This window comes from Bufo bufo, chromosome 6 (assembly GCF_905171765.1).
Source record: "Bufo bufo chromosome 6, aBufBuf1.1, whole genome shotgun sequence".
NCBI classification, from domain to species: domain Eukaryota; kingdom Metazoa; phylum Chordata; class Amphibia; order Anura; family Bufonidae; genus Bufo; species Bufo bufo.
Window position 1 is genome coordinate 268513859 of NC_053394.1, and position 13138 is coordinate 268526996.

A 13138-nucleotide genomic window follows, 5' to 3' on the forward strand; every position below is an offset into this window, starting at 1 on the left:
AGCTGTCTGAATACCACTGATAAGATCTTCAGCTCAGTCTCTTGAGCTCATGAAGAGACAGCTGAAGTGTAGAGAGGATGAACTGGTGGGGGAAGTGGCTAATGAACAGCAGCATTTTCATGTACTTTGCTAAACTACCATGTCTCCCCAGTGCCATTGAACAGTTATGGCTAGTATGAACGACTGTAACTACCAGTATGGACTACAATGTGCATGACTGTGTCCCCAGATGATCACTGGGTCAACGGTTGATCAACCTACTGCTGTCTAATGTCTATGGTCATCTTAAGTACAGCAATAGTTTACAGATTTTTATATAGCTAATGATAATTAAACAGATACAGAGGTTGCCAAGGAGGCTTATCCTTTCCACTTCTCACCTCCCTTTAGGCCTCTTTCACACGAGCGTGTCCGGATGCATTGCGGCTAACTCGCGCGAGTAGGTACGCAATTGCAGTCAGTTTTGGACTGCGATTGCGTTCCGTGTTCAGTTTTTATCACGTTTTTATCTTCACAGAAGTTCATGTTTGGGTTCAAGGTTGTGTAGATTGTATTATTTTCCCTTAAAACATGGTTATAAGGGAAAATAATAGCATTCTGATACAGAATGCATAGTACAATAGCGCTGGAGGGGGTTAAAAAAATAATTTTACTCACCTTAATCCACTTGTTCACTGCAGCCGGCTTCTCTTCTGTCTTGTTCTGTGAGGAATAGGACCTTTGAGTACGTCACTGCGCTCATCACATGGTCCATCACATGATCCTTTTACCATGGTGATGGATCATGTGACGGACCTTGTGATGAACGTAGTGACGTCATCAAAGTCCTATTCCTCACAGAACAAGACAGAAGAGATGCCGGTCTGCGCGAACAAGTGGATTAAGGTGAGTTAAATTATTATTATTTTTTTTAACCCCTCCAGCCCTATTGTACTATGCATTCTGTATTCAGAATGCTATTATTTTTTCTTATAACCATGTTATAAGGGAAAATAATAATGATCAGGTCCCAATTCCGATTGTCTCCTAGCAACCGTCCGTGAAAATCGCACTGCATCCGCACTTGCTTGCGGATGCTTGCGATTTTCACGCAGCCCTATTCACTTCTATGGGGCCTGCGTTGCATGAAAAACACACAAAGAGGAGCATGCTGTGATTTTCACGCAACGCACAAGTGATGCGTGAAAATCACCGCTCATGTGCACAGCCCCATAGAAATGAATGGGTCCGGATTCAGTGCGGGTGCAATGCGTTCAACCCGCCTGTGTGAAAGGGGCCTTATTTTTTTTTTAACCCCTCCAGCCCTATTGTACTATACATTCTGTATTCAGAATGCTATTATTTTCCCTTATAACCATGTTATAAGGGGAAATAATACAATCTACACAACCTTGAACCCAAACCTGAACTTCTGTGAAGAAGTTCGGGTCTGGGTACCACATTCAGTTTTTTATCACGCGCGTGCAAAACGCATTAAACCCACTCAATAAAAACTGAACAACGGAGCGCAATCGCAGTCAAAACTGACTGCAATTGCGTACCTACTTGCGCGGGTTTGCCGCAACGCATCCGGACCTTATCCGGACACGCTCGTGTGAAAGAGGCCTTACTGTTTCACCAGACCCCTTCTTTTTAATGTAGCATTAAGTTTCAGTACTTTTAGTCTCATGGGACATTTTTTTCAGTAATGAGTTGTGTGGGTTCTAAGCCACAACAAAAGACAAGGGATGCCTACAAATGTGTATGATTTTAATACTCGTAAAAAAAAATATTATGCTAACCACGGATTAATTTCCATCAATTTTATGTATCGCTCTAAAAATATTGACCTCTGTAAGGCCTCATGCACACGACCGTTGTTCTGGTCCGCATCCGAGCCGCATTTTTTGCGGCTCTGGTGCGGATGCATTCGCTTCAATGGGGCCGCAAAAGATGCAAACAGCAGTCCGTGTGCTGTCCGCATCCGTTGCTCCATTCCGTGGCCCCGCAAAAAAAATAGCATGTCCTATTCTTGTTTTTTTGCGGACAAGAATAGGCATTTCTACAATGGGCCGCCCGTTTCGTTCCGCAAATTGCGGAAGGCACACGAGCGGCTTCCATTTTGCGGACCGCAAAAAACGGAACAGTCGTGTGCATGAGGCTCAATACATATATCTATGACACTTGAATTTTCATGTGGCCTTTTTTCATAGAACCAATGTTTATATTGGATCTGTACATTGATCCGTCGTATGCTCGTATGAATGAGACCCTAAAAATTAACCAATGAAATAAAAGAAACCAAAACAGACGACTGTAATTTTATTGGATTTTCTATAAAACAATAAATTGGTTATATTCTAGTCATTTAAACAAATCCTACATATTGTTAGGCTTAGGCAACTTATCCTGTTTAGCTATTTTGTTTGTACTAGAACTCTCAGCATTAGCCCCTAGTGGGCTGTAGCCACGTTACTGTACAATAGCTAGAGAGATGCCGCTAAATTTCATGTATGGTAAAGTATTCTAAATGACTGCTAAACACAGGTCAAAGATCTAGAGAAAATGTAGCTACAGAACTCTATTCTGTACACAACACCAGCACATATTGTGTAAACTCTGCAGCGGAGGCTAGCAGTGCACCAATCATAGTATGATACATATAACCCCAGTTTTTCTAGCCAGCATTCCTAAGTGCAAGATCCTGACAAATTGAAGCCAAGCCCTCCACTCTGTTCACACATTTTTGCTCATTCTATGGCTATTTCTGATGTTCTTCAGTCCAAATATAAACAGCACAATTAGGGCTGCTAGCAGTTATGCATGGTGTAGGAATGCCAATGTAACACAGCACTATAGTACCTATTGCTGAATTAACCTTTCAGTGCCTGTGCAATAAATTAAACTCAAAAGTGCTTAACTTTCTATATACAAATTAATTAAACTGCTTTGAGAACTAATCCAGGCAAAACTCAGATTTAAATTTTGCTTAGAGCGTTGGTTGCTTCTCCCCATTATGTCTTAAACCAGTGGAGGGAATCTGTCACCACAATTCTGGATTATTACCTGCAGTAATACATGAGTAGTAGTGCAGATAAGAAATCCAGATCGAAATTTTTATTTTCCTTCTGCCCCCTGTTCCCACTGTCAGTACTCAAAGCTACTCTGAAATACACAGTCCAGACTGCTGTGCTGTGCTAGCACAATGTGGAGAACTATTGTGTGCATGCACAGCAGTCCTAAAAAGGTATTTTAGTGCAACTTTAAATTCTGACAGTGGGGGAACAAGGGGTAGTAGAAAAATAAAAAGCAATATGGACTTATGTGCAGTACTACCCATGTATTACAGGAGATAATAGTCCATTATCGTGGTGACAGATTCCCTTTAAATGTGTTGCACCGTTAAAACATGGGGTCCACATTTTTGGGGTGTTGGAGATAGATGGGGCATCCATATCACTATACAAAATCTAAACAATTTTGCCTGGCGCGGTTCTCTAAGGTATATCCTCTGTTAGTATTTCAAAGTACAAAAATAAAATTCCCTTGGTAACAGTAGTCATCAGAAAACAGGGATAGTTTTCACAATCGAATTTCAAAAATGGTGACTAACGACACAGTATTCCAGGGTTACAACACCATTTTCCCATAAGACATGTTGTTAAAGGAGTTGTTCACCCCCAGGGGCCTTTCGGGCAGATCCTCACTGTGGCCAGACGTGCAGAGGAAACCATACTTGCCTGATTCCCAACACTCGGTTCAGGCTTCTGCTCTCCCCTGCTGCAGCTCTCCGGTCTCCCTGAATCAACATCCAGTTTGACACTGGTCACGTGACAGCTGCAGCCAATGACTAGCCACAGGGGTGACATGTCCCCATGTCTCCCCTGGAAGTTGACTCAGAGAGACGGTAGAACTGCAGTGGTGGTGGGGGAGCGAAGAAGCAGGAACTCAGTGGCAGAGGTCAGGTAAGTATGATTTCCTCAACAGGTCAGGCCACGTTGGGTGGTCTGCCAAAAAGGTCCCTGGGGGTTAATAACTCCTTTAAATGCACCTCAACAGTATTTTGTGGGAACCACCATTGAGAAGGCGTAAGAACAGTTCCTAATACACACATGGACAAAATTGTTGGTACTCCGTTAAAAAAAGAAAAACCCACAATGATCACTGAAATAACTTGAAACTGACAAAAGTAATAAAAATTTTCTGAAAATCAGCTAATGAAAATCACACATTGCTCTAATGAAACTGACCTGGACAGAAATAATGGTACCTCTAGAAAAGATTGAAAATAATTTGACCACAGGGACATGTTAAACTAAGGCGTGTCCTGTAATTAGCATCACAGGTGTCTTCAAACTTGTAATCAGTCTGCCTTATTTAGAGGGTGAAAAGTAGTCACTGTGCTGTTTTACATCATGGTGTGTACCACACTGAACATGGACGAAAGAAATCCAAGGAGAGAGTTGTCTCAGGAGATTAGAAAGAAAACTATAGACAAGCATGTTAAAGGTAAAATCTATAGACCAGGGGTCAGCAACCTTTGGCACTCCAGCTGTTGTGAAACTACAACTCTCGGCATGCCCACATGCTCTGCTGTTCTAGGAACTCTCATGGAAGTGTAAGGAGCATGCTGGAAGTTGTAGTTTCTTAACAGCTGGAGTCTTGGAGGTTGCTGACCCCTGCTATAGACCATCTTCAAACAGCTTGATGTTCCTGTTACTACAGTTGCACACATTATTCAGAAGTTTAGGGTCTACGAAACTGTAGCCAACCTTCCTGGACTTGGCCACAAGAGGAAAATTGATAACAAATTGAAGAGAAAGATAACATGAATGGTAACCATGGAGCCCAGAACATCTTCCAAAGAGATTAGAGGTGAACGCCAAGTCCATCAGTGTCAGATCCCACCATCCGTCGCTGTCTTAGCTAAAGTGGACTTAATGGAAGACGACCAGGGAGAAAACCATGGTTGATAGCAAAAAATATATATATATTTTTGAAAAAGCCACAAAGCTTCTTTTCTTGGACAGATGAAACAAAACTGTAGCTTTTTGGTCACATCAGCTCTATGTTCACAGATGCTAAAATAAAGCATACAAAGATAAGAACATTGTACGTAGTGTAAAACATGGAGGAGGCAGTGGAGTAAGTAGAAATTACTGGGCCCCACAGCAAATTCTTCACAACCCCCTCCTCCCATGCAACCCCCACTCCTGTGGCTAGTCAAGATCGCTCTCTCAGACCAGGCCAGGCAGCAGCTCAGTCCATGTCTGTATATAATGTCATTTATAAAACTGTTAAGGGAGCCTGCAATAAAATATTTTAGTTCTCCTGGATGGGCCCCTTCTGAATTACTTCCCCTATAGCTACGCTCTTGGGAGGAGGTTATGTTTTGGGGCTGCATTACTGCATGTGGCATAGGTTGTCTTGAATCTGTGTAGGGTACAATGAAATCTCAAGACTATTAAGGCATTCTGGAGCAAAATGTGCTGCCCAGTGTCAGAAAACTTGGTCTCAGTAGCAGGTCATGGGTCCTCAAACAGGATAATGGCACAAAACAAATGCTAAAAGAGAGAGAGAAGAACTGGAATATTCTGAAGTAGCTTTCAATGGGCCCTAATCTAAATCTTATTGAATATCTGAAAGCTGGAGCAGTTTGCTCATGAAGAGTGCACCAAAATACCTGTGGACAGGTACCGAAGTCTTATTGAGAATTACAGAAATCGCTTCATTGCAGTAATTGCCTCAAAAGCTTGTACAACAAAATATCAAATTAAGGGTACCATCATTTTTGTCCAGGCCAGAATAATTAGTTTGTTTTATAAATTATTCTCTTGACCCACAATTCAAAAATAATGTCTGATTTTCATTAGCTGATTTTAAGTAAAGGTTTATTTATTATTACTTTTGTCAGTTTCAAGTTATTTCAGTGACCATTGTGGATTTTTCTTGCTTTACCGAAAGGATTCCTACAATTTTGTCCATGTGTGTATATATGCTGTATTCCTCACTGCCTGAAATTTTTTGTGAAATTTACAATCAAAAACAAAAGTTTCCAGAAATGATTGTAGCGTATGCTTTCCATTTGATGACATTTACCTGTGTACAGTGTCAGACAAAAATTAACAAGGAAACACAATTTTATAAAACATAAAAATTGGAATATATGATATAAATGCAAGAATTATCTGATTCATGTTCCCTGCAAAATATAGGACCAAGAAGTACAGTATCTACATAGGCCTAAAAAGTGAATTGTCCTTAAAATACATATCTGCAACAAAGGCACCTATATATTATTAAGCATAATGCACATATTTAAAACTGCAGCCTATAGAGGTTTTAAAAATACTAAAGCCTCAGAAAACAGCTCTTTCTTGTGATTGGACTATAATTTGAAATTTATAAGTAACCGGTTTCTACAGAGCATTAAAGGCAGTGACATAATTAAAAAAAAATTAAAAACTATTACCACATTTTAATAAAAAAAAAGGAGATTTAAGAGCTGTGTAAGTAAAATTGATGAAGGTACTTATATATTTTTTTGATGCTGAGAACATGAGCATGCATTGTGTGGGAAGCAATACTGATCAAAAATTGCATGCCTTCAGTATTCAGCGTACATTGTATTAGTCCAGTTAGTAAATGTAGCTAGAAACTATATCACCATGTTGTGTCACAAGGTGACCGGATCCATTCTTTGTTCTAGCAAACCAGTTTTTATAAACAATACAGTTAATGATCTGTTAATGGTGTCTAAAACTTCTTTTTTTGGTTTAGTTTCTTTCTTCCGTGTAATGCCACCTCCGCTCCTCTCGCGCTTCTCTTTCTTGACACAGAAGTATTTGGTCACACTTTTCCTGCACTGCTCACATTTAACAGCACAGCACCAGTGGAACTTGCAGTTACAGCTGGAAACCATATCTGCTCTTCTCTCCTCCACATCCAGGCCACAGTCTCCACATAGGCGCTTGCAGCTTCTCTTTTCCCACTTATTGAGCGTCTTGCCTCTTTTAAGACATTCCCTGCCTTCTGTCCCCAGAAGACCCAGAGTTTTGTTCTCCAAGCAATAATCTGGGGAATCTTCCAGATGAACAAGCTCTTTCTTAGAGATAGAACTGAACGTTTCAGCTATGGCACCTCTGCTGGCCGCACTGTTACCAGCTCCCTGCAGCAGATCCACCTTTATAGCTTTGTGATATTTTTCCTTTAAATAGTAGCCCACCTCTCTAAATTCTGGCAGCTGAAGCCAGCAAGTTTGGGTAGTGCAACTTCCTGAGACCCCATGGCACTTACATGTCCTCTTCATGGTGGTTTTCACTGCCTGCATAGAACAGAGAAATACAGGTAAACAATTATGTTCCCACAGTATACCTGTGATGCGCCTGGTTTTGTTCACTACCCCTTCTTTGATGATTAGAGGTCTCGTGAAATCTAATGGCCTTGCAGAACTAGTTTCATTTTATTTAAAATAAGGATTTACTTCCAGGACTTCCACTCAAACCACCAATGACCTGTAATACAATATATGCCATTGCTATAAAGGCAAAATTCACTTGAAGCTACTGAAACTTCAATTTGAATCTGCATTTCCCTAGTAAATGATTTGAGTAGTCCTTATACATACAGAATCTGTACTATGACACACAGAGTGTCTACTGTTTCCTAGTACTTGCCTTCATGGCCTCTGACATGTCCATAAACCTGTATTCCTACTGTAATCCATGGTTCCAATTGCTGCTTACCTTGCTACTTATTTGAAGACATCTCCAATGACATAGAGTCAAACTTTTAAATTATAATTTGAATATACACATTTGCCACTTTATGCACTGTAGATAGCACAAAACAAGACTCAAGATATGTACAGAATTCAGTATTCTCAGCCTGAATGTCAGCCATGGTAAACATGTAGAAACTCATAGCCATAGGTCACCACCATCTTATCCAGTGGACCTGTTCATTGGTTTCTAAGCTTTGAGATGTATAGTGAACCTGGTTTCTAAAGGTCTAAAGGCCATCTTAGATAACTCAATGTCAGAAAACAGGGCAGGAAACTATTTGTATTCATATGTTTTTCGACTAGTTCTTTCACTAGTTCTTGACCTTTTGATTTGTTATAATGGATTTTGTACTGTGCTTGGCCTCATGTCTTGGGATTTCTTTGATGTTCATGTTGCTATATCACCTTGTTGAAGAGTAAGGGTAGGTTCACATCACCGTATTGTTTTCCTTTCTTCTGATCCATCAGAAGAACCGAAAACAAAAAAAAAAAATAGATCCTTCAATTTGAGCATCCCATTATGCTAAGTTATGCTCATTTTGCATACGTTTTACCCATTTTCATCTGAGATCCGTTATGTTAGACGGAAAAAAGTAGTCTATGAAATACTTTTATTTTCATCTAAAAATAACGGATCACAGATGGAACTGTCTAAAACGGATGCAAAATGAGCATAATTTGGGCTGAAAATAAAGGATCCGTTTTTTCTTAGTTTTCCGTTCTACTGATACGTCAGAAGAACAGAAAACGAAACAGTCACATGAACCTACTCTAATAATTCAATTTAAACACTAAAAATATAGAAATGTGATGGAAGCTTGACACACCGGCAAATACACATAAACTTTCTCTCTATAGTAACTATTGCCGTGTATAATTTTTAGCAGTATTCTTTAGTATACTATGTATTTTTGCCTTCTATGATACAGTTGTTGCATTTTTTCTACCATGTCAGGGCTTTAGGAAAGTTTATTACATTTAGTTTATAATGGTACCTTCCTTCCTGCTTCATTATTATGAAGATTCATGGCTGCTCTAGCATCTTGTCCAGTCTCTAGCGCATCCACAAACTGCTTGGAAATAGCTTCTCCAAATCCAACATTATCACTGCAGCCACCCCACAGCCACCCTTGTCCTCCTGTAAGTGAAAAATATAAATGTCAACAAGTAATGTAAGTAATATATTTATCTGGACCTGCAGACTTAATTTTTGAAAAACGTATTACAATATGGGATTCAGGAAGATCATTATTAAATATATATATATATATATTGAAGAAATAATCCAGCGGGAGCACCAACCAGGAGACGGGTGCAATGTCCAGCAATGGGTCACGGCAATACCCAATAATATGAAGACGAAAAAGTAGGACTGCACTCCTGAGTTGTAGTGAAATAGATAAAACTTTTATTCACCCATAATATGGCAAACTTGCGACGTTTCGGCTCACAAGAGCCTTCCTCAAGCGGAAGGAAGGCTCTTGTGAGCCGAAACGTCGCAAGTTTGCCATATTATGGGTGAATAAAAGTTTTATCTATTTCACTACAACTCAGGAGTGCAGTCCTACTTTTTCGTCATATATATATATATATATATATATATATGTATATATATATATATATATATATATATATAGTTATGGATATTTGGCTTTCAGATGAAGTTTATGGAAAACGTAAAAAGTTCACGCTACAGTGATATTGTATTATGAAAGTAGAAGCATGCAATGGCTATTTCCTCATCTCAAACAATTTATTGAAACAAAAGCCAACAACAGTGGTCGGTATACCCCCACAAAAAATGTCAATGTATCAAATACTTGTCATGTGGCCTTGAGCATCAATTACAGTTTGACAGCAATGTCTCATACTGTTCACAATTTTAATTATTGTCTGCTGAGGCATGGCATCCAACTCTTCTTGAAGGGCGGCCTTCAGTTTATTGAGGTTCTAGGGTACAGAGTTAAAAGCCTCTACATGGCGACTCCCATAGGTTTTCAATTGAATTCAAGTCTAGAGAAAGTACAGGCCATTCCATTTGAGGTACCCCAGTCTCCAGCAGCAATTCTCTAATGATGCGACCTCAATGAGCTGGCGCATTGTAGCCCATGAGAATAAAATTAAGCCTGTGTTGTTCATGCAGAGGCAGAATGACTGGATTAATGATGTTATTCAAGTACAGTAGCATGGGTTTGTCACTGTACCATTCACAAAGTGTAGGGCAGTTCTGTATTGTCTAGACACACCTGCCAACACTGTAACATCACCATCACCAAAGGCTCGTCTGGTGAGAACAGTGACTGATGCATAACGCTCTCCTTGACGTCTCCAAAATCATTGGTGGCCATCATTTCTGCTCAGCGTTAATTGACTTTCATCAGTGAACAGCACTGAAGCCCACTGGTCCCTTGTCCAGCGTAGATGCTCCATGGCCCATGCAAGATGATGATGCCTGTGATGATGCCTGTGGTCAGGCCGTCTAGCACGTAGACCATGCTGATGTAAATGGTTTCATATGGTCTGATGTGACACTTGGGTGCCTCTCACCTCCCATAAATCCGCCTGGAGTTGTGTGGCATTCATCATCCGGTTCTGCAGAGCATTGTTCACAATGAACCGGTCATCAGTGTGGGATGTGGCCAAAGGACGTCCACTTCTATGCCTTTCTGTGACTCTTCCAGCCTGTCAGTATCTCTGTTGCAACCTGCTGATGACACTCTGTGGCACTCTAACTTAAGCTCTGTGGCCACTTCTGTCTGAGAACATCCTGCTTGAAGCCTTGCAATGGCGAGATATTGTTGATCAATTGTTAGGTGTCTTCCTGGTCTTATGATGTCAAAATGTGAACAGCATGATGAGGAGGACTGTTTAAATGCTAATTCTAATTGAACCAGGTAATTTATTGGGTGATTCATGGATCAAACACTTATTGTGAATTTTGCCGTTAAGCTCCTTGTTAGAGAACAAGTTGTGCAAAAACTACTGAAACATTGAAAAGTTGGACTTGTGCATTCAAAAGTTTAGAGAAATTCACATTAAGTTCACCTGTAAAGGTTAAAATGCATTTTAGGTTCATCCTGAAGTTTTACCCACAAGCAAAATATCCCTTTTTGTGAGTAGTGCGTGTATGTGTGTATATATATATATATATATATATATATATACACTGCTCAAAAAAATAAAGGGAACACAAAAATAGCACATCCTAGATCTGAATTAATTAAATATTCTTCTGAAATACTTTGTTCTTTACATAGTTGAATGTGCTGACAGCAAAATCACACAAAAATAAAAAAATGGAAATCAAATTTTTCAACCCATGGAGGTCTGGATTTGGAGTCACACTCAAATTAAAGTGGAAAAACACACTACAGGCTGATCCAACTTTGATGTAATGTCCTTAAAACAAGTCAAAATGAGGCTCAGTAGTGTGTGTGGCCTCCACGTGCCTGTATGACCTCCCTACAACGCCTGTGCATGCTCCTGATGAGGTGGCGGACGGTCTCCTGAGGGATCTCCTCCCAGACCTGGACTAAAGCATCTGCCAACTCCTGGACAGTCTGTGGTGCAACGTGACGTTGGTGGATAGAGCGAGACATGATGTCCCAGATGTGCTCAATTGGATTCAGGTCTGGGGAACGGGCGGGCCAGTCCATAGCATCAATGCCTTCGTCTTGCAGGAACTGTTGACACACTCCAGCCACATGAGGTCTAGCATTGTCTTGCATTAGGAGGAACCCAGGGCCAACCGCACTAGCATATGGTCTCACAAGGGGTCTGAGGATCTCATCTCGGTACCTAATGGTAGTCAGGCTACCTCTGGCGAGCACATAGAGGGCTGTGCGGCCCTCCAAAGAAATGCCACCCCACACCATTACTGACCCAATGCCAAACCGGTCATGCTGGAGGATGTTGCAGGCAGCAAAACGTTCTCCACGGCGTCTCCAGACTCTGTCACGTCTGTCACATGTGCTCAGTGTGAACCTGCTTTCATCTGTGAAGAGCACAGGGCGCCAGTGGCGAATTTGCCAATCTTGGTGTTCTCTGGCAAATGCTAAACATCCTGCACGGTGTTGGGCTGTAAACACAACCCCCACCTGTGGACGTCAGGCCCTCATATCACCCTCATGGAGTCTGTTTCTGACCGTTTGAGCAGACACATGCACATTTGTGGCCTGCTGGAGGTCATTTTGCAGGGCTCTGGCAGTGCTCCTCCTGTTCCTCCTTGCACAAAGGCGGAGGTAGCGGTCCTGCTGCTGGGTTGTTGCCCTCCTACGGCCTCCTCCACATCTCCTGATGTACTGGCCTGTCTCCTGGTAGCGCCTTCATGCTCTGGACACTACGCTGACAGACACAGCAAACCTTCTTGCCACAGCTCGCATTGATGTGCCATCCTGGATAAGCTGCACTACCTGAGCCACTTGTGTGGGTTGTAGACTCCGTCTCATGCTACCACTAGAGTCAAAGCACCGCCAGCATTCAAAAGTGACCAAAACATCAGCCAAAAAGCATAGGAACTGAGAAGTGGTCTGTGGTCACCACCTGCAGAACCACTCCTTTATTGGGGGGTGTCTTGCTAATTGCCTATAATTTCCACCTGTTGTCTATCCCATTTGCACAACAGCATGTGAAATTGATTGTCACTCAGTGTTGCTTCCTAAGTGGACAGTTTGATTTCACAGAAGTGTGATTGACTTGGAGTTACATTGTGTTGTTTAAGTGTTCCCTTAATTTTTTTGAGCAGTGTATATATATATATATATATATATATATTATGATTTTAAAATCACTCGACCAAAACGTACAACCATTTTGATAACTGGTATGTTACATTTGGATATTGCACTGGTGGTATGTAGAGTAAGTTATTAATGGGGCTTTTCTATTGTTCCTTGTATTGTGAATAATATAACTGGGTCTACCTAATCAGATAATGAAAGAATGAAAGAACACTGATTCGGTTTTGTGCCAGGTTTGATTGACAACAGAGAACACTGCCTCCTGCTGGGAACAAGTAGTTGGAAGCTATCCGGAAGCATTCATGGTTAGATTTACATAAAATAAGCATCAGTTCAGTGAACATGAAGGAGTGAATGGAACCACTGCAGGATTAAAAGGAAACAGTATAATATTTCATAACAATAAAGATTTGCTAGATATATTTACCGTTCATAATGATTTAATGGATATATTAGTATCTGGCAGTTTGGGGGTGCCCATAGTGTTAATGTCCATGTGGGTGCTAGCTAGGCAGGGCATGTGATGGCAATGCAGTGGCCAGCATGTGCCATTAAGAGAGTCAGAGACAAGCCAGATTAAACTTAACAAAAGTCTGTCTTTACTGTGTGCAGTGTGCACAATAGGAGTTGTAGTACA

General features: G+C 40.9%; 1 protein-coding gene across 1 annotated transcript in view; it reads right to left on the minus strand.

Annotated features, from left to right (window-relative positions):
* Nucleotides 1–6655: 6655 nt before the first annotated feature.
* Nucleotides 6656–13138, minus strand: part of WNT8B (Wnt family member 8B) — a 115295-nt gene continuing 108812 nt past the window's right edge. The window contains exons 7-8 of the mRNA XM_040438420.1: nt 8758–8900; nt 6656–7303 (exon numbers count right to left, since the gene is read on the minus strand). Coding sequence (XP_040294354.1) covers nt 6656–7303; nt 8758–8900 — 791 coding nt within the window. The remainder of the gene's footprint in view (nt 7304–8757; nt 8901–13138) is intronic.